We start from the raw sequence: 20984 nt of genomic DNA, 5'->3' as shown, positions 1-20984 counted from the left end.
ACGAGAAAAATCGCGATCACTGACCTCGAAACCATCATGTCTTCTCTGGTTATGATGTGCTTCACACCATCAGCTAGAGGAACTGCTATCGGCTGGTCTACCTTCCAAGTTGCACCAAGTTAGCAATAAAAATAAAAAGTAAAATTCAATTTGGCGAATTGAGTTCAAAGTTAGTCATTGTATAAATTCTCATCCAGCTTACCTAGTTCCCCCTTGTGCATGAGAGATACTTTACCACTGAAAATATAAGGAAATGTAGATTTCTCTAGACGTTAATGTGAATATATATACACATACACACACAAATGTACCTTAAATGTGAGAGACGATATACAGAATCTAGAGCCATCAACTGATTTTATGATTTCTTTTTCTTGTTATCATCATGTTTAACAAGCTGAACAGGAGCTGCTGGTATTCTAATCCACCATTCTCTTGCTCGCCTAATCCATTTGTTACTGGTTTCCTTCCTGTATGGCATTTCCCTCGTATACGCCTCGACTAATGCTAACATAACTATGTACTTAAATGGAAGAAATGCAAAAACTAAAGCTGCAAAAACGAGCAGTAGCGCAACCATGTCTGTCGCCTGCAAGGAAGATGCACATTATAGGGATACCGACATGGGATCGTAATTGTTCAAAAGGAATTGGACGGCATAACAAGTTTATATAACTGACTGAATGTTATATTTATAGTATACATATACCTGCGGAAGTACGGCAAATAAGAGGGCTCTTATTTTTAGGAGAAAAATATTCCCATCTTGAATCAAAGCTTCAACTTGAGTGATGACTTCTTGCAAGGTCAGCAGCTGTTCTACAGCATTTCGATTGGGGGGTGATGTGATCCTGAAAGGTTCTAGTGGCTTGCTTTTGCCAAACTGCCTGCGACAAAGCATAAGAACCGCAAGAAATACTAGAATGCAAGGCACAATAAACCTTGTCCAATTCCTGCATTCCACACATCAAAAATCACGTTATCTCCTGCTAATATGAAAAATTTAGCAGACATGAAGACGAAGCTTCTTCAAAGATAAACCAGACACTTGCAGTTGGTTGAAGCATTGATGGAAGAGATGTAGCAACAACTTGTGAACAATTACAGTCATGTTGGAAATGCAGCGTGCGATTCGTCTAATGGACTCACCAAATGACCCCAACTTACTACTAACCCACACCATTCATTGACAAATGAAAAGAGGACACAAAAATTGCATAAAAGTTCCCATATTAGCGTGTAGAGTAGATAAGAGTTACAAAAGAACTATACTAAATACACCAACAAGAAGTGGAGAGTAAAATAGAATCCAAAATTTCATTCTATTCAAGGATGCAAACAGTAAACCTCGATCATCAATCAGTTGCCAGTTAGTTTCTTCAGGGTTGGATTTTTTTTAAAAGAAAAGATCTATGGTGTTTACTTGGCTTGAAATAGAATGTAGTTCCACGAGGAAATAGATTCGCCTTCACCCTCTTTTACATGATAACGGTCAGTTCCTATGATGCTCTAGCTTCTTTGTTATTTTGTAGGAGTTTTTAGTTTGAGAGAAACAATGGGATTCTTAGAGGAATTGAGATTGAGAAGGAGGTGTGGCCTCTGACCAAGTTTCATGCCTCTTTCAGTGTTAGTTCAAACGACTTTTTAAAATACATTTAGTTATGTATTATCCTTGGAGCCTTTTTTGTACCGTTAGTTTTGTTTGTCTCCTTCTTTTGGGCCTTGTATGCCCTTTTTTATTTTTATAATGTCTCTGTGTGGCTTTCATAAAATTATATAAATGAAGGAACCCAGAGATTAGAGGGGAGACGTTCTTTAGAATTGAAGATCTTGTTGCTGTGCTCCAACCAGATGTGCCAAAGGAGACCACAGGCATTAATTCACAGCCTGGAGGACTTTCTTCTCCTCCTCTCTACAGGATAAAACTGAAGTGAAATTCAACAATTTGGTGCCATATTGATCCAGTTTGTCAGTCAGTTCACAAAGATGAAGGGAGGGGTCTTAGGTCTCTAGGATCTGCATGACTAGGGTTCATCAAAGGGTTGAGGAATTCGAGCAAGTGTAAAGGATACATGTTTCACTTTCTGGGCTTTCTAGGAGTAATTGGAGGAACCTAACAATTAGACAACTTGGAAAGTATCCAGAAGCTTTAACCATAGACTGATCATGAAGGTACAAGAAAGGAATATCATCAGCCGCCTCCAAACTTTTCGGACAAAGAATACAGAAGTTCGGGTTTCTTCACTTGGAGAGCCTCTGACCTCTATCACAAATTGGAGAGCCTTTCTTTAACACCTTTGGCATCCTTTTGTATTTTTGTCATTTCATTTATTTACACAAAATTCCTCATGTAAAAAAGGTAAAAAAAAAAGTCTCACTTTTCTCCTTTGATTCTCTCCCTGGTTTGTTTAGGAGTATAACCATGGGGTTCACTTAGCTAGAATTGATGGGCCTAAGCGGATACAAAATGACATGAAAGACCCTTCTATTACTCCTCAAGCTCATCACTAACAAATTTTACCACTAAAATACATGAAGATTTATGATTATGTGCCCAAAAAAATATTAGTCGTATTAATTCATACTTCCATTATCGCTCATGCTCAAAAGTGTTGAAAAAGTAAATTATATCCATGTAAAATGTCTCGACAGATTGTGAACTTAATCCAAACACAGCCTTCAAACTAATAGGTAAAAGTAAAGACTGTCAGATCAGCATATTAAAGCTTGTATATGCTTGTTTTGGAACACTGTTTTTGTATATCAATAGAGCCCAGCAGGAATCAAATGCTCAATTTTGACCCAAACATGCAAAGTTCCAGATAATGAGTAGCTACTTACCTTATAATAGCATAGCAGAACAACAGTAGAAAAGCTGTTGATTTCTTAGTGTCTTCCCATGAGGCCAAAATCTGAATATGTCTAACCAATTCGAGAAATGGAAACAACAGTTCCTGGACAGACATGAAGAAAGACTCAGCACCAAAATACTTAATCTCTAAAAAAATCCAATATTTTTGATTGAATGTCCGAGCATGCAAAAACTTACCACCTAGTAAAAAGATACAAGAAAAGATACTGAAACATGCGATTGATGATAGCAATTGTTGATCAGGAAGATATACAAATCCATGAGTTAAACCAGTACTAAGTTTTACCAAGTTAAATCAGTACTAACATTGATTGAATGTCCAAGTTTATTTTCTCAAGAAACTCAATCGTTTACCTTCATTACTGCAAGATTTGTATCAATACCCTCCACTTTCACTTGGTCAACAGTAGCTTGTGCAGCCTCAGCCCTGCCTGAATCTGATATTGATTGTCTCACAACAATTTCCAAGGGATTTGTCTCACCCGCCCAAATATCTCCAACTAAAACTGCGTCGCCTTCATAAGCTATCTCTTTCTGTAAGGTGAATCCAAGTTGACTTAGTGCCAGAAGAAAAATTGGAAACGATTGTCGTTGCTGCTTTGCAGGTGGGCTCCCAGAAGCATCACGCTGAATACCATCTATATTTATCATCAGCAATCGACTCAAGAGAGTTTCTAAAATTGAATCTCCCCCAGGAAGGCTTTCTGCCAGATTAAAAGTGAGTACAGTTCTGTAATGTGATGAAAAAACATGAAAAGCTTCTCTAATTGCGCGAATTCTGAAAATGCCAAAAACTGCCCTTGCAAGGACTTCGGATTTCTGAGTTTCATTAAGATTGTTTTTCCTGATAAACTTATGTGCTCGCAGGATCTCAAGACAGATATCCAGCCAATAATCCCGCCGAGAACTGCCTTTGAATTCAGGAAACTCTAAATAAACAGGTTCTGTCCTGTAAAGGATCACTAAAGAGTTTAACCACAAAATAAATTATTAAACGTACCCTCACAGGAAGAGGAAACAAATATTAGAATCTAGGGACTAAAATTTATAAAACTACTTAATATCATTCAAGAAATAACATACACAGATGTTGACTTGTACATAACAGCTTTATCAAAGAGACGAGCACCCAAAGGTCCTGTAAGTTCAGGTTTTATTCTCTGCTTTGTATCTGCTTCCAGATCATATCTAACAGCTTTGTCATATAAACCAACACCCAATGACTCAAAGTACAAGGCATGACTGGTCAATGTCAACCTCCCTGCATGAAAAGATAAACCAGATCAGACGTGAAGGAAAAACAATTAATGAATATCTTCACCTCAGAATAATCAAGTGAATACTACATCACACAACCTCTCTAAGTTTATCCTTTCAGATTCCTACTGCAAAAGGACGGATATTCCCCCAGGTGGATTTCACTATGTCAATGGAATTACAATTGGTGGTTTTGGCCCAACTTCAAATAGATTTAGGAGTAGTTCTAGTGTGAGTTATGGGGCATTCAAAGTTTTTGGTCCAGTTTAAGAGCTTTGTTGTAACCCTTGGTCTTCCTACATCTTTTGAAACTTTTAAAGCCTTGTCTTCTACCGCCATTTGGGCGATTCACCTTCAAGATTCTAGTGGAACCCTCTAACCATCTTAAAAGACAAACCAACCTCTCTTCTTTATTCCAACGAGAACCAGAATGAGACAAAGTGGTTTTTTTATATTATTATTTTCAATTATTTTAACCAAGCCTTCATCTTAGAAAATGAAAGATACATTAGACAAATGTCAATTTCCACTTTCAAAACAAACTCGTTCACTTTTTTTTGCAACTAAAGTTTAGTATAGAATAGAGAAGATCAAACAATGATTGCTCTAACCACTGCACTTGATTCCATTGCAATCTTAGATATCTATATATATACATGTAAAAGACTTATCACTTTTCTTGATGCAACCAAAAAACTGGAAATGCCTATTTTAGCCGAATGAATCTGTAAACAACAAATGTTACCATATTTATAAAGGGTGGATTACACATGCTGATCGAAGACAAGGCCCAAACAACTAATCCTACGGCAAGCAAAGGTTACCGCTGTAAAAAGAATAAAAACACTAAAGACTGAAAATGAGCTAACCAAACTACTTCAATATTCCACCCAACCAAGAAAAACTCATCCTAGAGTTAAGATGTGAGCTGAAATGAATCTGGAGCATGATAAGGATGGAGATCAGCAACATTAAAAATGGAATTGATGTGTAGCAAAGGTGGAAGTTCCAGCTTGTAAGCATTGGCACCGTAACGCTGTAGGATATGGTAGGGATCAGGAAGGGTATTGCAAGCATCCATGTCTAATACATCACAAACCACTGGTTTTTGTAGCTATTTCCTAGAGACAAAGGTATGGCACTTGAGCTTCTCCCCCTTTCTTTATCCAACTCACCTGATATGGATATGGGCAAGGTTTAGTTGGGAGATTTAATGCAGTGACCAATTTTCAGGAAACTATATTTCCACGGCTTCCACCATCGATTATGACACTGCAAATCTTTCCATTAACCATGCAACTTGTCCTGAACAATGAGTGCCGCTGAGGGTGATTTAGGTGTGAGGAGATATTTTTGGAGAACACAGGATAACTGGTCTCCCTCGTCTGGTTCAACATAGGAAGTATTTTCATCCAAATCCCCACTGTCTATGAAATCTTGAGCTTCCTCTTCATCCATGACGGCCAGTGTTTGATACTTAGGACATTCATTCAATAAATGGCCCTCCAAACCGCAGCGAAAACACTTTCCCAGAGTTGGTTGGTTATAAGGATTAGTTGACCTATTTATAGATGTTTAAGGTGGATTGGATTCTTTGCCTGCCAACTGATTTTCATTTGGTTTTGTATTGCTTTCTTGATTTTGAAAAGGATAATTCCTTGTTTTGGATGATAAACCTCTTCTATACTTGCTTTCGCCTCGAATATAATATCTTGAAACAGCTATCAATCATCTCTTCGATTGCTGTGACCAAAGTGATGGTGTCAGTGAGAAATCCCAAAGGTTGAAGTTCAACCTTTTCTTTAATATCAGATTGCAATCCTCCCACAAATCTTGCTATCAAATGATGTACGTTTTCTGCCAAATTTGTTTTAGCCCCAAGTTTATGGAAATTCTCAACATATTCTATCGCTGTCCGAGTACCCTGCCTACAATTCTGATACTGATTGTACAGATTTGCTCGTATTTGGTGGGCAGAAATAGATCTCACGTTAATTTCTTCGTTCTTTTCTAGGTCTTGATAGGTCTCTTACCACATCGACGTTGGTTGATTTCTAATCACTCCCACCAGGCTGAAGATCCTCTCCTCAATTTGAGCTCAATAAGTTGCACTTTCTTCCTTCCCGGCATATTAGCATAATTAAAAGAAAAATAAACTTTCAAAAAAGTTTTGATATCCATTTTACCGTTGAGGGCAGGAAGAGTTTCATTTTGTATTCGCGACCATTTCTCCTTTCTTCACCTATATTGCTTGTGTTTTCTTGATGAATCCAACACACAGTTGAGCCTCCTCGGTTTTACCTCTTCTCTCTGTTGTTCTTGCACATTTAAAGGCCATTCTTGAACCAAATCTTGGACATTTCTTGGAGGTGGTCGTTTGGGGAATGCCGGAAGCTCTCTTCTTGAACTCCAAGAGCATTGTTAGCTCTTTCCAAATGCCTAGGACATTCTCTGCAGTCCCTATTTCTCGCCTGATTTTGATTAAACGTGAATTGTATGTTGAGTCATGGTAACCATCATTTGATGTATCTCACCAACAACTTTCTGTAGATTATCACATTGTTCTTCAGCTGTCGGCAAGCAACCGGCCATGGAGGTTGGGGAGAGGGTGGTGGAAAGGGCCACTTTGTTGTCGCTACCACTGGTGTTGTCTCCACCCGATGGAGCAATTGACTTCTTGGCAGCCCCAAGTCCAAGGATCTTGGAGCTCTTATACCAAATACGACGTAACCGAAAAGCTGGATGTCTTTATTAGCTGAATGAATCCATAAACAACAAAGGTTCCCATATGCATAAAGAGTAGCCTTTGCATGGGCTGATCAAAGACAAGGCCAAAACAACTAATCCTACGGTAAACAAAGGTAACCCACTGTAAAAGGAATAAAAAACACAAAAGACTGAAAAGGAGTTAACCAAACAACATCATTTCTCCTCCAATTTCAAAGCACCAACCCTTGAGTCGTTTACTAATCAAATAACAAAGAACACACTTTCTACACTAAAACTTCTAAAATTCATAATCCATAAAAGAAGCTCATAATATGCAACCTACATGAGATAAAATCTCCAACGAGAAAAGTATTCCCCCTTCCTAGTCAATAAACATATATAACTTATGGAACTTGCGTCATTTATATTTTAGCAGAAAAGGAAGGAACCTTTTAATGGTTGAAAAACTACAATCGAGAGAAGGAAACTTGGATCGTAAATTTCAATCTTCAATATCTAAACTGAGGTAATTCAATCTATCAATCTTGGATTACATTTGTAGGAACAATGCTCACCAGGCCATGCAGAAATGCCAATATGCTGAAGAACTGGTTGAGTGGGTACTGTACCATCAACTTCAAGGACAATTTCTCCTTCAGAAAGAAGAAGATTTCCAGTTGATGGGTGCAATGCATTTTTAGTTGCCTTAATAATCCTGCAAAACATACATCGTAATAAATTTTCTCTAACAGTACGCTAGTCCACAAACTAATCTATTCTGGAACAGAAAAGTTCACGATCCAGAAACAGATAGGTCCCATCGTTAGACTTCTTCATTAACCATTTGAAATTGACTGCTTAAAAAAATTAAACATAGTGCAGTAGTTGCAACATGTTTCTGTTACAAGGTGAAATTATCAAAAACTTCACACAAGCTTGAATCAAATAGCCTGTACATTAAGAGATAATCATTCGAACAACGCTGCAGAAGCATGAACTTATGAACTAAAGCAAATCAAACAATACTTTATTGAACCAAACACTTTGAATCCAAAACTAAACCAAAATCCACCTTCACTAAAAAACAAAAGACTAGTATGGGAAGAACAAGCTTCCAAATACAAGATCCTAAAAATTAAGGTGTTGTTTGATAACCATTTCGTTTTCTGTTTTGAGAAGAACAAAAAAATGTAAAAACACACATTTAACAGCTTACATAATTAAACATATAAAATTTGAAGAAACAATTTCAAACACATTAATAAAGATCACACAATTGTCATTGCTAACGAAGCAAATTCTTACTTGTCAAGACTTCTTATATATTTGTCGAAGACAAGATAATGGAGTCGACGACCTGAAGAACTCGTAAGTGAATCAAAAAGATTGTGAACAGTTATGATATCTGCAAGAGCAGTGCAAGCAGGAGCTATCCGTGCAAAAGCTTCTGGTCCAACAGTTTTCTTGTCATCAAACTGATCACCATGATATAAAAGTTTTAAAAACTAGTACCTCAGAAGCTTAGTCAATGCTAGCAAAAAAGAAAAAAAAGAAAAAATAAAAAGATAAAAGAAAAATGGTTCAAAGGTACCCATCCTAGACATAAGATAACATAATGTGCCTATCAAGTTGCAGATAAGAAAACCAGAAAATTATTAACCTGAACAGCCATGTTTGTAGAATTCGAATAAAATAGTGACCACTCTTCCTTATCCTCTACTTCCTCATTACTGCAAGAAGCAGTTTCCTACAGTTGGAAAGAGGATTTAGAAACACAATCAATTCCTTCTCTCCCTCTTTTTCTACTATTTTTGTAAATGAACAATAAAAAACTAAAAGTTAAGACCATGTTTGATAACTATTTAATTTTTAGTTTTCCATTTTTACAAGTTAAGCTTATAAACACTACTTTTACCAATAGTTTTCCTGCTCTATTACCTATATTTTGAAAACGTTTTAAAAAACCAAGCCAAATTTTGAAAACTAGAAAACATAGTGTTTAAAAATTCGATTTTGTTTTTTTAAATTTAACTTAAATTTAAATGTGTTTTTAAGGAAGGTGAAATGCTTATCAAAAAAATTTGTGATGAAAAAAGCTTAATTTTCAAAAACATAAAACTAAAACAAAATGGTTATCAAATGGGAACTAAATTATCCAAATTCCACCCCTACACAATCCATCCCCATCCCCACAAGAAAAAAGAAAGATGCATTTAAGTGATAATCTGACTCTATCTTACTAAATATCAACGGAGTATAATGGTAGACTGTCTCACTTGCGGTAGTGGTTCGCTTTCACTACCAGGGCACTCCCAAGCAAGCATGATGTCATATGCCAAGCGACGGAAATCCTTGTTGCTTAAATAATCTGGACGTTTACTCATTGAATACAATGTTTGGTATGAGCAAAATTCCAACAAACTTCTAGAATAAGTTTCGGGTTCCTTATTAACTCCAGGTAACTCTGAATCAAAAAGTTGTTGCATTTCTTCAGTGGAAATTTGAAGAATCCTGCATTATAGAAATGCCTTAGCCTTTAGATGCATGAAATGACAATGTTATAAAAGCTGAAGCAAATGTCCAGTTCAATGGATTGCACTATAAATGCCAAATCCAAACTATGCCTTCAATATGACATATGAACATATCCTTAAAGGCACTTAAAGTAGTGAAATCCTCTGGGTAAAAATTTGTAAAGTAAATTCTTTACAAAATTATAGCCTATTTATGAAGGAAAGATAAACTCTTTTTTGTTGCTCTAAAACAAAGCATGTTAACCAACTGCAATACAAATTTCAAATGGAAACGAAACTAGATTTCGTGCAATAATGCAATAATGCAACAATAAATGAACAAGATTTTTAGAAAGGGAAAAATGAACACACTATTTTGGTTTAATAAGTCAGGAAAGAATAATAGGAGGTGATTAGTTTGATAGATATGCTTAATTTAGATTGACGGGCATTGCACTATACTCGCATTATTGTCCATGGAGCATGAGTGAAGTGATTGATTGTGAACACACAAGTTCTTCCACAGTACTAAAGAATCGTTCATTAAATCACACATTTGAACAATTTTACTTAACAATTTCACCAGCATGACACCATTTTATCGTCGCACATCACTAACAGTCACAGTATCAGGTAGCAGGTCGTAACCTAACCAAAGTTTGAAGTAAAAAATACCCGTAGATATAGTAAGACAAAGCCTTTTGCGTCAACACTACAATTCATGCGAATTCGAGCAAAAATACACACGATAACAGCAAACAGAAGAAGTGACGAATACAAAAATGAAGACAACTGGAAAAAATGAGGAGAAATACTTGGAGCAACGAGCGACAACAGAATTTGCGAAGGGAGAGAGTTGAGGGATGGATTTAGGAGAATCGGTAGGGGATGAATCTTCATCATTCTTCGATTTCTTGCGCTGAAAGATGGATCTGAAAGTGTTTGGTTGGTTCTTCATCAAGGTCTCGATCATTGTAGCCTTCGCTTTCTTCGGCATTATCTCTTGGACGCCAGTCATTCTTCCAATATATTAATTCGAACCTATTGAACGAGCAATCACAAATTCAAGAAACGGATTGATCGAGAGAGATGATTCGTACCCTGTTCGTAGTCTACGTTCCTCCGTTCAGCCTCACGTTCTTCCTCCTCCAATCCTGTGCCCTAATTCTCGACGTAGAATCAAAGAAAAGAATAACTCCAAATTTCATCTTAGGGTTTTGAATTTTGAATTTTGGGTAAGTTAGCGGGTTGGACGAACCAAACATTCCTTGTAAGAGTGAAACCCGTAAGGAGAAAACCCAAAATATCTGCTAGCTAGCGATGGACTTGGACTGTTATAGTCATCAACAACGATATGTTGTAGTTTTGCTTTGGACTTCTCAGAAAGGTCTCACACCAATGGAGAGAGTATTCCTCGATTATAAACCCATGATCATTCCCTAAATTAGCCGATGTGGACTTTCTTCCAACAACACACGCATACGCGTACATAAAATAGTACTTATTGACTACTTTTAAATACTCTAGTCAAATGCTATCGACATCCCTATACAAGCCATCAGAGTAGTCGTACTCTTCATTTAAGTTGTAACCCTTAGGTCAGATCGGACGTATACATTTCTTTCAAATTTTGTGAACGTTTAAATCGGATTGAGCTTTCTTCAAAGCCATTTTTATTGACGGGTCACTCAAGAATGGACGAGTGCAATAAGTTGATATAAGACAGCAGGGTCTACAAGCGTTGAGGTATCTCCAATCTCATCCAATTGCTTGGAGGCAATCTTTCTCAGAACTCTTCTCATTATCTTTCCGCTCCTTGTTTTTGGGAGCTCATTTGCCCAATAGATCTTATCAGGTGCTGCAAATGCTCCGATCTAGAAGTGCGACAATAAAATTTTTCGTTCATTTTACGATCGTTTTTAAAAAGTTCGTATTTATGAAAACGATCACAAACAAACCTGTGTTCGAATAGTTTGTATTAGGCTTTCTCGGAGCTCTTCACTTTGAGGAACTCCCTCTACGAGCGTAACAAATGCCCAAATGCTCTGGCCTTTAACCTAAACAAATTATTAACTTTAGTCTTTAAATTTTGATTTGATAGTCGAAAACGAAGTAGAGAACTAACTATAGTTGTCTCTGACCTCGTGATCGATGCCGATCACTGCTGCTTCTGCACAATGAGGGTGTGAAACTAATGCGGATTCCACTTCTGCTGTCCCGATTCGATGTCCACTGCATAATGTAAAGTTATTAAAACAAAGTTTGTGTTTAAGCTCCTTAAATTTTATATTTTGCCTAAAAAAATATCGTTAAACTTTTTAAAAAGTTTTAAAAAAACTCAGATGAAAATCGTCAAAACATTCAATAATGTTTAAAAAATACTCGTAAACTTTCATTAATAACTTTTAAATTCTTTAAGAAATTAAAAGATACGCTTACCGTTAATATTATATTTATAAAAAAAAATATTTTTTTTAACGAGAGAATATAAAATATAATATTCTCCGATCTAAGAAATGGAATATACGTACCTAACGTTGAGAACATCATCGACTCTTCCAGTAATCCAAAAATATCCGTCTTTATCTCTAAATGTCGCACACAATNAAAAAAAAAAAAAAAAAAAAAAAAAAAAAAAAAAAAAAAAAGACAAAAGGGTATTTATGTAAAAATAACCTTGTACAACCATCACCAGTGAAATAATATCCAGGAAATGGCTTGAAATATGTGGCTTCATATCTATCATGATCTCGGTAAAGTGTCCTTAATGCCCCTGGCCATGACCCTTTTATACATAAATACCCTTCGCCTTCTCCTTCTATTTCATTCCCTTCTTCATCCACGATCACAGCCTGCATCGACGTGTAAGTAGGTTGGTTCGGCTCGAGTTAGATTTCGTCTAAGATATCAATGTATATCATCGGTATATCATAAATATATTACGTCATTAGGTAATTCCCTTTCTTTTTATTATAAAATAATAAAAAAAAATTAAAAATTATTAATTTGCAACTTTTCTTTTTTAAAAAATGGAAATGATAAACGGTGTCGTTTTAGGTGAGAACCTGAACTCCAAAAAATGGGAAAGTAGCAGAACCAGGCTTCAGTGGCCATGCCCCTGGAATTGGAGTAATCTACGTCCATAAACCATATATGATTTTTAATTAATTAATAATTAAATATGCAATTAACTCAAAAATAAATAAATAAAATAATTACCATAGCGGCACCCGTCTCAGTTTGCCACCACGTGTCCGAAATAGGACACCGTGAGTCACCCACCACCTCGTAAAACCACCTATACATACAAATATATTATAACATAACAGTAATTGACATGTATTACCTTTCAATCTCCGTCCCCGTAATTATTATATTAAAAATAAATAAATTTAAGTACCTCCATGCAGCTGGATTAATCGGCTCGCCTGCACTTCCAAGTACCCGTAGAGATTTTCGAGAGTAACGCTTAACATACTGCATTTGTGCCGATCTTAGAAATTACAATACTACCCTTTTAAAAAAAATAAATAAATAAAGGAAATTACCTTGTCCCCATCACGCATGAGAGAACGCAGCAAAGTGGGAGCAGTGAAGAAAATGGAGACCTTATATTTATCCACTATTTCCCAACACCTCCCTGAATTTGGATAATTTGGAACCTACACGCATTAAATAAATATAATTTTTTTAGTCCCTAAATTTTTATTTAAAAATTAAATAAAAATTTAAAATATAATTTTGAAGACATTTTTAATTACGTAATTACCCCTTCATAAATAACGACAGTGGCTCCATTAAGCAATGGTCCGTACGTCACATAGCCGTGCCCCGCAGCCCAACCACAGTCAGCCGTGGACCTTAAAAAATTTATTTTAGTCATTAAAAAAAAACTATTTAATTTAATTATATATTATTTCATGATTATACATCGTATTTAAATTCGATAGACTAAAATAAAATATTTTAAATGAGTAAAATATAAAATTTAAACTTAGGTATACGATCATACTCACCAGTAAATATCAGAAGGTTTATAGTCGAAAACATATTTGAAAGTAGTACCAACGTACACCATGTATCCACCTGTTGTATGAACGACTCCCTAATCCATATATAAAATTAAATAATTAAAAAAAAATGGTTAAAATATTAGGAGTGTTCATATGATCCAAGAACCCGACTGATCCAAACTATCAAATAAATTTTTTTGATTTGTTTGTAGGTTGACATTTGTCTTATCGGGTCAACCCGACCAATCTAAAAATAAAGTTAAAACCCAACCCAATCCAACTCGATCATACTTTTAAAATTAGTACGAAGAAGATTAAGAATTTTGACAGATGTAACCAATGTTAGTGATGTGTTGTAACTCGTGAATATTTGATATTTAAGTTTTATGAGATTTTAGTTATTACTATAACATGTACGGTAGATAAGTCAGATTTTTTTTTAAATAATTGAAAAAAAAACAACTTGATAATCAGAAAATAGAGAGTTGGGTTGAGTTGTGAACTTTATTTGAGTTGTCGGATCATCAACCCACCCACTTGAAATTCGGGTTGATCCAAATTTTTTTTTGAACTCAACTCAGATTGGGTTGGGTTGAGTTGAGTTGTGAATTTTATTCAGGTTATTCGAGTCACTAACTCAACCAACCCAAAATTTTGAGTCCGTTCAAAAGATTTCTCCGATCTAACTCAACTCGAGTATAACCCTAAAAATATGCATTTTCCTCCTCATATATTAAAATTTAGATAATAATAAATTTTAAAAAGGGTAAGAAAAATTAAATACCTTAGGCTTTCCAACACTCCCACTTGTGTAAAGCAAAAATAGTGGATCCTCAGCATCAACCCATTCCACGTCACAACTCTTTGAATATTTAGGAATCACATCCTAAAATAATAATAATAAAATTAAAAATGAGTGAATTAATTTAAAATTAAGTTTTTTTTAAAATTAAAAATTTAAGGGAATTTTTTTTAAGAAAAAAAAAAAACCCTAAACCCTAACATAATAATAATAATAATAATAACAATTAAAAAAATAATTAGTGAATTAACTATGAAATAAATTATAAATAATAAAATTAAAAATTAAAAATTAGTGAATTAACTCAAAATTAAGTTTTTTTTTAATTAAAAATTGAAGGGGTTTTTTTAAGGGGAAAAAAATATACAAACCCTAAACCCTAAAATAATAATAATAATAATAATAATAATAATAGAAATTAAAAAATAATTAGTGAATTAACTATGAAATAAATTATAATAATAAAATTAAAAATTAAAAATAGTGAATTAACTCAAAATTAAGTTTTTTTAATTAAAAATTTAAGGGGTTTTTTTTAAGGAAAAAAAAAATACAAACGCTAAACCCTAACATAATAATAATAATAATCATAATAATAATAATAATAATAGCAATTAAAAAATAATTAGTGAATTAACTATGAAATAAATTATAATAATAAAATTAAAAATTAGTGAATTAACTCAAAATTAGTTTTTTTTTTAAATTAAAAATTTAAGGGGATTTTTTTTTTGTTTTTAAGGGGAAAAAACCCTAAACCCTAAACCCTAAAATAATAATAATAATAATAATAATAATAATAGAAATTAAAAAATAATTAGTGAATTAACTATGAAATAAATTCCAATTTTAAAATATATTTCTATTTATAATAAAAGAAAAAAGGAAATAAATAAATAAATAAATAAAACCTGCCACCATAAGTCTCTTCCTTCTTTCCAGGGAGTGCTTTCTTTATCCAAAGCTGATTTGTTTTCATAAACCAAACACGAATCTGTTCAACAAAATTTAAAAAATATTATTTAAAAAGTTTAATGAGTTAATAAAAAAAAAAATAATAATAATAAAATAATTAATTCAGAATACCAATAGAATGGCCATCTTTAGCTGATTGGATGAGGGCAGCATCGACAATGTCCTTAAGATGGATGATTTTGGAACCTCTTTTTGCAGCATTACAAGTGATCAAAGCTTTGGGTTTGCAATCATTTATTCTTTGAGCAAGTGATTCACAGGAAAATCCAGCAAATACAACCTTATATTATACACCAAATAATATCATTAATTAATATCCATATGGTTTTCCAACCATATATTATAAATTTATATATATGTATAATCAAACTTGAACGAGAGAATGACATGAAATGAATGGTCGTAAATGTACGGTTAGTTGGTTTGAGTAAAGTTTAGGTAATGAAATTGTGTAAACCGTTTCTACCGAGTGCTTCTTTAGGGATTCTTTGACTATGAACTTGATTTGATTAGGAATGAGCAGTTAGCTGAGTTAGAGAAAGAACGGAGTTGAGTCAAGTATCGATAGAGGGACAGGACGGTGAAACCTTTGTCGTTCTTGTCTCTGCTTCCTATTCCAATCATTGTCCCCCACGAAATTTTCCATTTATTTTCGTGAGAATCAGGGCGGGAATTTCCATGGAGAATTTACGGGAATCAAGTTCCCTACTAGGGATTTTTTTTCAAATTTTTATAATGTCTCTGTCTCCATTTAGCTAACAGAGAGAAATCTCTTACGGTTCATTCTCTAATTCCTCGTTTAAACGGAGATTCCCCACCCAGTTTGCTGCTAGTCTCAAGGGATCCTAAATATTTCGGTTTAAAGACATTAAATCTATTATTATGTTCTCGAATCAATTGTTCCAAATGGACAAAAATATTTAAAAAAATGTCAACAACAGGGATAAGCCTATGTGAGAAAAGCCTAATTGATTTGAAGTATGTCTTAGCAGACATCAACATTGGTTGGAATGTACTATTTTTCATTTGATAAATTATGTAAGGGTCAAATGGTCAATTTGACTTCGTTTTTGTGGAGATTAGAGGGGATCGAGATTAAATCTCTGCCACAAACATGTTTCGAGAAACTATAAATACCCACAATATGTGTAAAAATCATATTCATAGATCAATGTAATTCAGATCTCAAATTGAGACGTTTTTGTTAGAAATCCGAGCATCAATCTTGTCATTTGTTTCAAACCATTCTTCGAGCCCTTCAATCAAGGCTTGATCAAGTTCGATTGTGGAGTGACTCAATTTAGAACAAGGTTTCCAAATCTTGCTTCTAGATTTGAGAGGTAATCTAATTCTAATCTTATGTCTTCGTTGATCCAAATTTTGTATAAGGAGGTGTTAATTACTTTGATTCAAGGTTCTGGCTTCAAGAAAAGCTTGGATCGTTGGGATGAGAATTAGGGTTGCCTTATCACTTACTAATATCCTACACTTCTATTGAGTGAGCCCGTCACATATTTTTTTTAAAACAGCTTTTAATTTTGATAAATTCTTTATGGTATGTATTAAATTGTTATAAATTAAAAATTACCGAAACTAAAATGTTAAATACTAAAATTTAGGAACGTGAAAGACGTGAAAGAGATAGTGTATGTACCGAGTGGACCGCGCCTATGCGAGCACAAGCTAGCATTGCAATGGGAAGTTCCATAATCATTGGCAAGTAAATCAGGACAGTGTCTCCCTTTTTTACTCCAATGTCTTTCAAAAAATTAGCAACCTAATTACGATTTTAAATNACTCTAGTTGTCTTATTTATAAGGTTGAAGCATCTCTTTAGTTAGTATAGTAAGTGGCCTACAAATAATATTCTAATAATAAAAAAAATTGTTTGTTTTTTACTTAAAAATAATGTTTTTTTTTCATAAATAAATATTTGAAAATTTTAGGTAAATTTTAAAAATAAAATTACTAAAAATATTATTTGTATATAATTTTCAAAATTTAGCTTGAATTTTAAAAACATCTCTAAATAAAAATAAAATTTAAATTAAGCCCTTTTTATTTATTAAAATTTATTAAAATAAAAAAATGTTTTTAAGGATCTAAAATCACTTGGAATTTATTAAAATAAATAAATTTATTAAATTTATCACTTGGAATTTATTAAAAATTTATTAAAATAAAAAATTATTTTAAAAAAAGAAAAGTTATTTAACTATTTTTTTCCTCAAAGTGCCTTTAATTTGTCTTATTAAAATAACAAAAAGATAAGAAAAAAAAAATGAAAATAATAATAATAAATAAATAATTTATTAAATTTATCACTTGGAATTTATTAAAAATATTTTTTGCTTTTTTTCATAAATAAATATTTGAAAATTTTAGGTAAATTTTAAAAATAAAATTACTAAAAATATTATTTGTATATAATTTTCAAATTTTAGCTTGAATTTTAAAAACATCTCTAAATAAAAATAAAATTTAAATTAAACCCTTTTTTATTTATTAAAATTTGTTAAAATAAAAAATGTTTTTAAAGATTTAAAATCACTTGCAATTTATTAAAATAAAAATTTCGTTAAGTTTATCATTTGGAATTTATTAAAATAAAAAATTATTTTTAAAAAAGATACGTTATTTAACTATTTTTTTTCTCAAAGTGCCTTTAATTTGTTTTATTAAAATATAAGAAAAAAAATGATAATAATAATAAATAAATAAATAAATAATTACTTGGGAAACTTGGTGAAGGAGGTGGGTGTAGGTTAAAGAAGCATCAAAAGCAGGCTCATTTCCTTCCCAATACATTGCAATTTTGTCTCCCAATCCATCTTCAACGTTTCTATCTATGCAATTATAGCAAATATTTGTAATCCCACCCTTGAACCACTGCNAAAAAAAAAAAAAAAAAAAAAAAAAAAAAAAAAAAAAAAAAAAAAAAAAAAATCGAGATTTAAATATACATTTCGTTCGTATTTCGTGTTTTTCAGCTATCGAGTATGTGTTTTCGGTGATATCGAAAGTCGATCAAAACTTAAAAGATTGTTCTGTAACGACTCAAGGTTTTAAAACGTGTCTGCTAAGGGAAGGTTTCCACCACACCCACCCTTATAAAGGGTGTTTTGTTCTCCTCCCCAACCAACGTGGGACATCACAATCCACCCCTTTTAGGACCCAGCGTCCTCGCTGACACTTGTTCTTTTCTCCAATCGATGTGGGACCCCCACCACATCCACCCCTCTTTGGGGCCAGCGTCCATACTGGCACACCGCCTCGTGTCTCCCCAGTTTGGGGAACAGCGAGAAGGCTGACACATCGTCCGATGTCTGGCTTTGATACCATTTGTAACGACCCAAACACACAACTATCAAATATTGTTAGGGGTGTACATGGTCCGGGTTGGGAGATTTTTTTGACCCAACCCAAAAGTTCGGGTTGGTCGAATTGGTAACCCAACCCGACCCAAAATTTTTCACAACCCAACCCAACCCAACCCTATATTTTCGGGTTGGATTCTCCGATTGCTAACTTTGTTTTAAGTTTTTTTAAATTAAAAAAAAAAAAATAATAAGAATAGATTATAAAATTAAAAAACAATATAAATAGATTATAAAAATAAAAATCAATATAAAGGATTAATTTAAAGAAACTATATATATATAATAAAAATAACTTCAAAATCATATTAAATAATCTATCATAAATCATATTTTTAAATTAAAATAAAATTTATAGAATGTGTTTATTCCTATTATAAACATAATATAAAATGAATAAATAGATATTTGTTAATTTATTTACGTTACAAACAATATATTTAAAAACAAAATGAAATATTGAGGTAATTTTGAAATATTGACCTAATTTTTTTATTAATTTATTTAGATGTGGGTAAAAATAATATGAAATTATTTACCTTACGAACCATAGGTTTAAAAACAAAATGAAATATTGAGGTAATTTTTTTTGTTAATTTATTTACAGAATGTGATTAAAAAATAATATGAAACTAAAAATAATAAAGTAATAAAAAAACAAATAAAATAATAAAAAATAATATGAAACTAAAAACAATAAAGTAATAAAAAAAACAAATAAAATAATAAAAAAATGAATTTGGCTTGGATCGAACCGGAGCATGGAATACTTTAAAAAATCCAAATTGCTACTGACAGACCTTAGGATATAACCAAATTCTCAATGTTATTTATAAGTTTACTCGATTTCGGGTCTAATCCGAGTTTTTTATCATATGAACCGAAAATCGAATCGAGACACTCCGGGTCCAGAAAAAAAACAACCTAACCCAACCCAACCCAACCCAACCCCTATAATTCGGGTTGGGGTTGGTCCGGGTTGTCGGGTTCGATGTACACCCCAAAATATTGTCATCTTAACTTTCTCTTTTGGGCTTCCCTTCAAAGCTTTAAAACGTGTCTGTTAGGGGAAGGTTTCCACACCCTTATAAATGGTGTTTTGTTCTCCTCCGTAACGAATATGGGACATCACATGTTTAGATTGTGTTCGATAATATTATGTTGAATCCCGACTCTTATTGATCAGTATTATTGTTATTCTTAGTTCAATAAGATGCCGAACAAATTCAAATTTATTAAATAAATAAAAGGGTTACCTGTATATTAATATTGCCTTGGGAAATATGAAGATTGTGAGAGAAGGGTTGATGGCGATTCCATTCCTTTTTCCAATAGAACTCAGATGATGCAATTTCAGACCAAAATTCTGAAGGTTCTTCAATCGATTTTTTGTACATATCCAAATACTTAATTCCAAAATAATAAATAAAAAAGAATTAATAATATTAAGTATTTTCCAAAAATAAATAAAATAAATAATAATAATAATAATAATAATAATTATTATTATTATAATAAAAGAGAAAATAATTGTAATTAAGAGAGGACCTTTTGAGTGGTTGGAATATGTGCTTGTTGACAAAATTCCTGAGATGGAAAGACAATTTCATCTTCTCCCAGATACTCCTGCAAAACGACGGCGTTTGGAATATTTAAGTCCATTTTTTAGTCACGATCTTTATCCGTTCGAGTCGAGAAAGTCGGGTCGTTACACTAAAATTAAAAGAGGAGCTTACCTCAACGTCGATATTATCGATGGCTATATCAGTCTTTTCTTGATTATGATTCAACTCATTTTCCCGTTTCGATTCACACGATGCAATTTCCAAACGAGGTTTGTGGACTNAAAAAAAAAAAAAAAAAAAAAAGACTAATCCACGGGTAGAGCTGTAAATAAACAGACCATTAAAAAAGTACACTCTTCAGGTGTTTTACATTAACGATCGAAACGAAAAATATTACCAAACGAGCTTTAAAGGGCTTGGCCAGAGAATTTCCGAAAAGAAAATTTGAGTTCATGTTGTTGAGAAGAGGAACATTCTTGTAAAACGACAACGTTCGAGAACTCCATATTGTACCGTTTGAAATCATTTTGTTTTTAGATCATCCCAAGGTCTGGTTTAATTTATATGCTCAAAATTAAATTAAATTAAATAGATTTTTTTTTTAGCTAACTATTTGATAACTATTAGCCAATTAATACCAAAGCAGCAGTTATAAATCATGCCATTAATAATTTATTTACCTTTATATAATTTTCAATTAATGTCTATAATTTAGACTAAGCTTTAATTTTACTAACTTTCCATTTCATCACTATATCAACCTTTTTAGGGATATTTTATATTTAGCTAATGTGTTCGTTCACCGTGTTAGGGTTTACGACTAAATAAAAAAATGAAGTAAAATTCTCGGGTGGGTGAAAAACAATTTAAGGCTGTGATGAGACAAACCGAAAATAAACTC

At 33.0% G+C, this 20984-nt stretch overlaps 2 protein-coding genes across 3 annotated transcripts; both read right to left on the bottom strand.

Moving 5' to 3' along the window:
- Positions 1-158: 158 nt before the first annotated feature.
- LOC111808536 lies at positions 159-10563 on the bottom strand. Of its 2 annotated transcripts, XM_023694595.1 has the most exons (11): positions 10452-10560; positions 10167-10370; positions 9115-9349; positions 8499-8585; positions 8144-8313; positions 7414-7553; positions 3956-4133; positions 3227-3821; positions 2842-2954; positions 710-953; positions 159-589 (listed from the first exon to the last, which is right to left on the bottom strand). In XM_023694595.1, the coding sequence occupies exons 2-11, from the start codon at positions 10367-10369 to the stop codon at positions 359-361; spliced, it is 2196 nt and encodes a 731-aa protein (XP_023550363.1). In that variant the 5' UTR covers position 10370; positions 10452-10560; the 3' UTR covers positions 159-358. The 2 variants fall into 2 exon arrangements, with proteins under 2 accessions (XP_023550363.1, XP_023550364.1); XM_023694596.1 differs by lacking the exon at positions 8499-8585 and having other exon boundaries at positions 10167-10563.
- Positions 10564-10896: 333 nt separating this feature from the next.
- Positions 10897-20609, bottom strand: LOC111808731 (acetyl-coenzyme A synthetase, chloroplastic/glyoxysomal-like). Its single transcript, XM_023694882.1, has 20 exons — positions 20486-20609; positions 20255-20361; positions 20067-20144; positions 19775-19924; positions 17875-18030; positions 16796-16918; positions 15253-15421; positions 15078-15160; positions 14149-14250; positions 13368-13456; positions 13121-13211; positions 12900-13013; positions 12752-12828; positions 12571-12649; positions 12417-12485; positions 12028-12203; positions 11883-11939; positions 11493-11583; positions 11310-11408; positions 10897-11225 (listed from the first exon to the last, which is right to left on the bottom strand). Exons 1-20 carry the CDS (start codon positions 20607-20609, stop codon positions 11040-11042), a joined length of 2220 nt encoding a protein of 739 aa, XP_023550650.1. The 3' UTR covers positions 10897-11039.
- Positions 20610-20984: the final 375 nt, after the last annotated feature.

Source organism: Cucurbita pepo, chromosome LG13 (genome assembly GCF_002806865.2).
Source record: "Cucurbita pepo subsp. pepo cultivar mu-cu-16 chromosome LG13, ASM280686v2, whole genome shotgun sequence".
Classification (NCBI taxonomy): domain Eukaryota; kingdom Viridiplantae; phylum Streptophyta; class Magnoliopsida; order Cucurbitales; family Cucurbitaceae; genus Cucurbita; species Cucurbita pepo.
The sequence above is the reverse complement of the archived record's forward strand: the minus strand, read 5'-3'. Positions and strand labels throughout refer to the sequence as shown.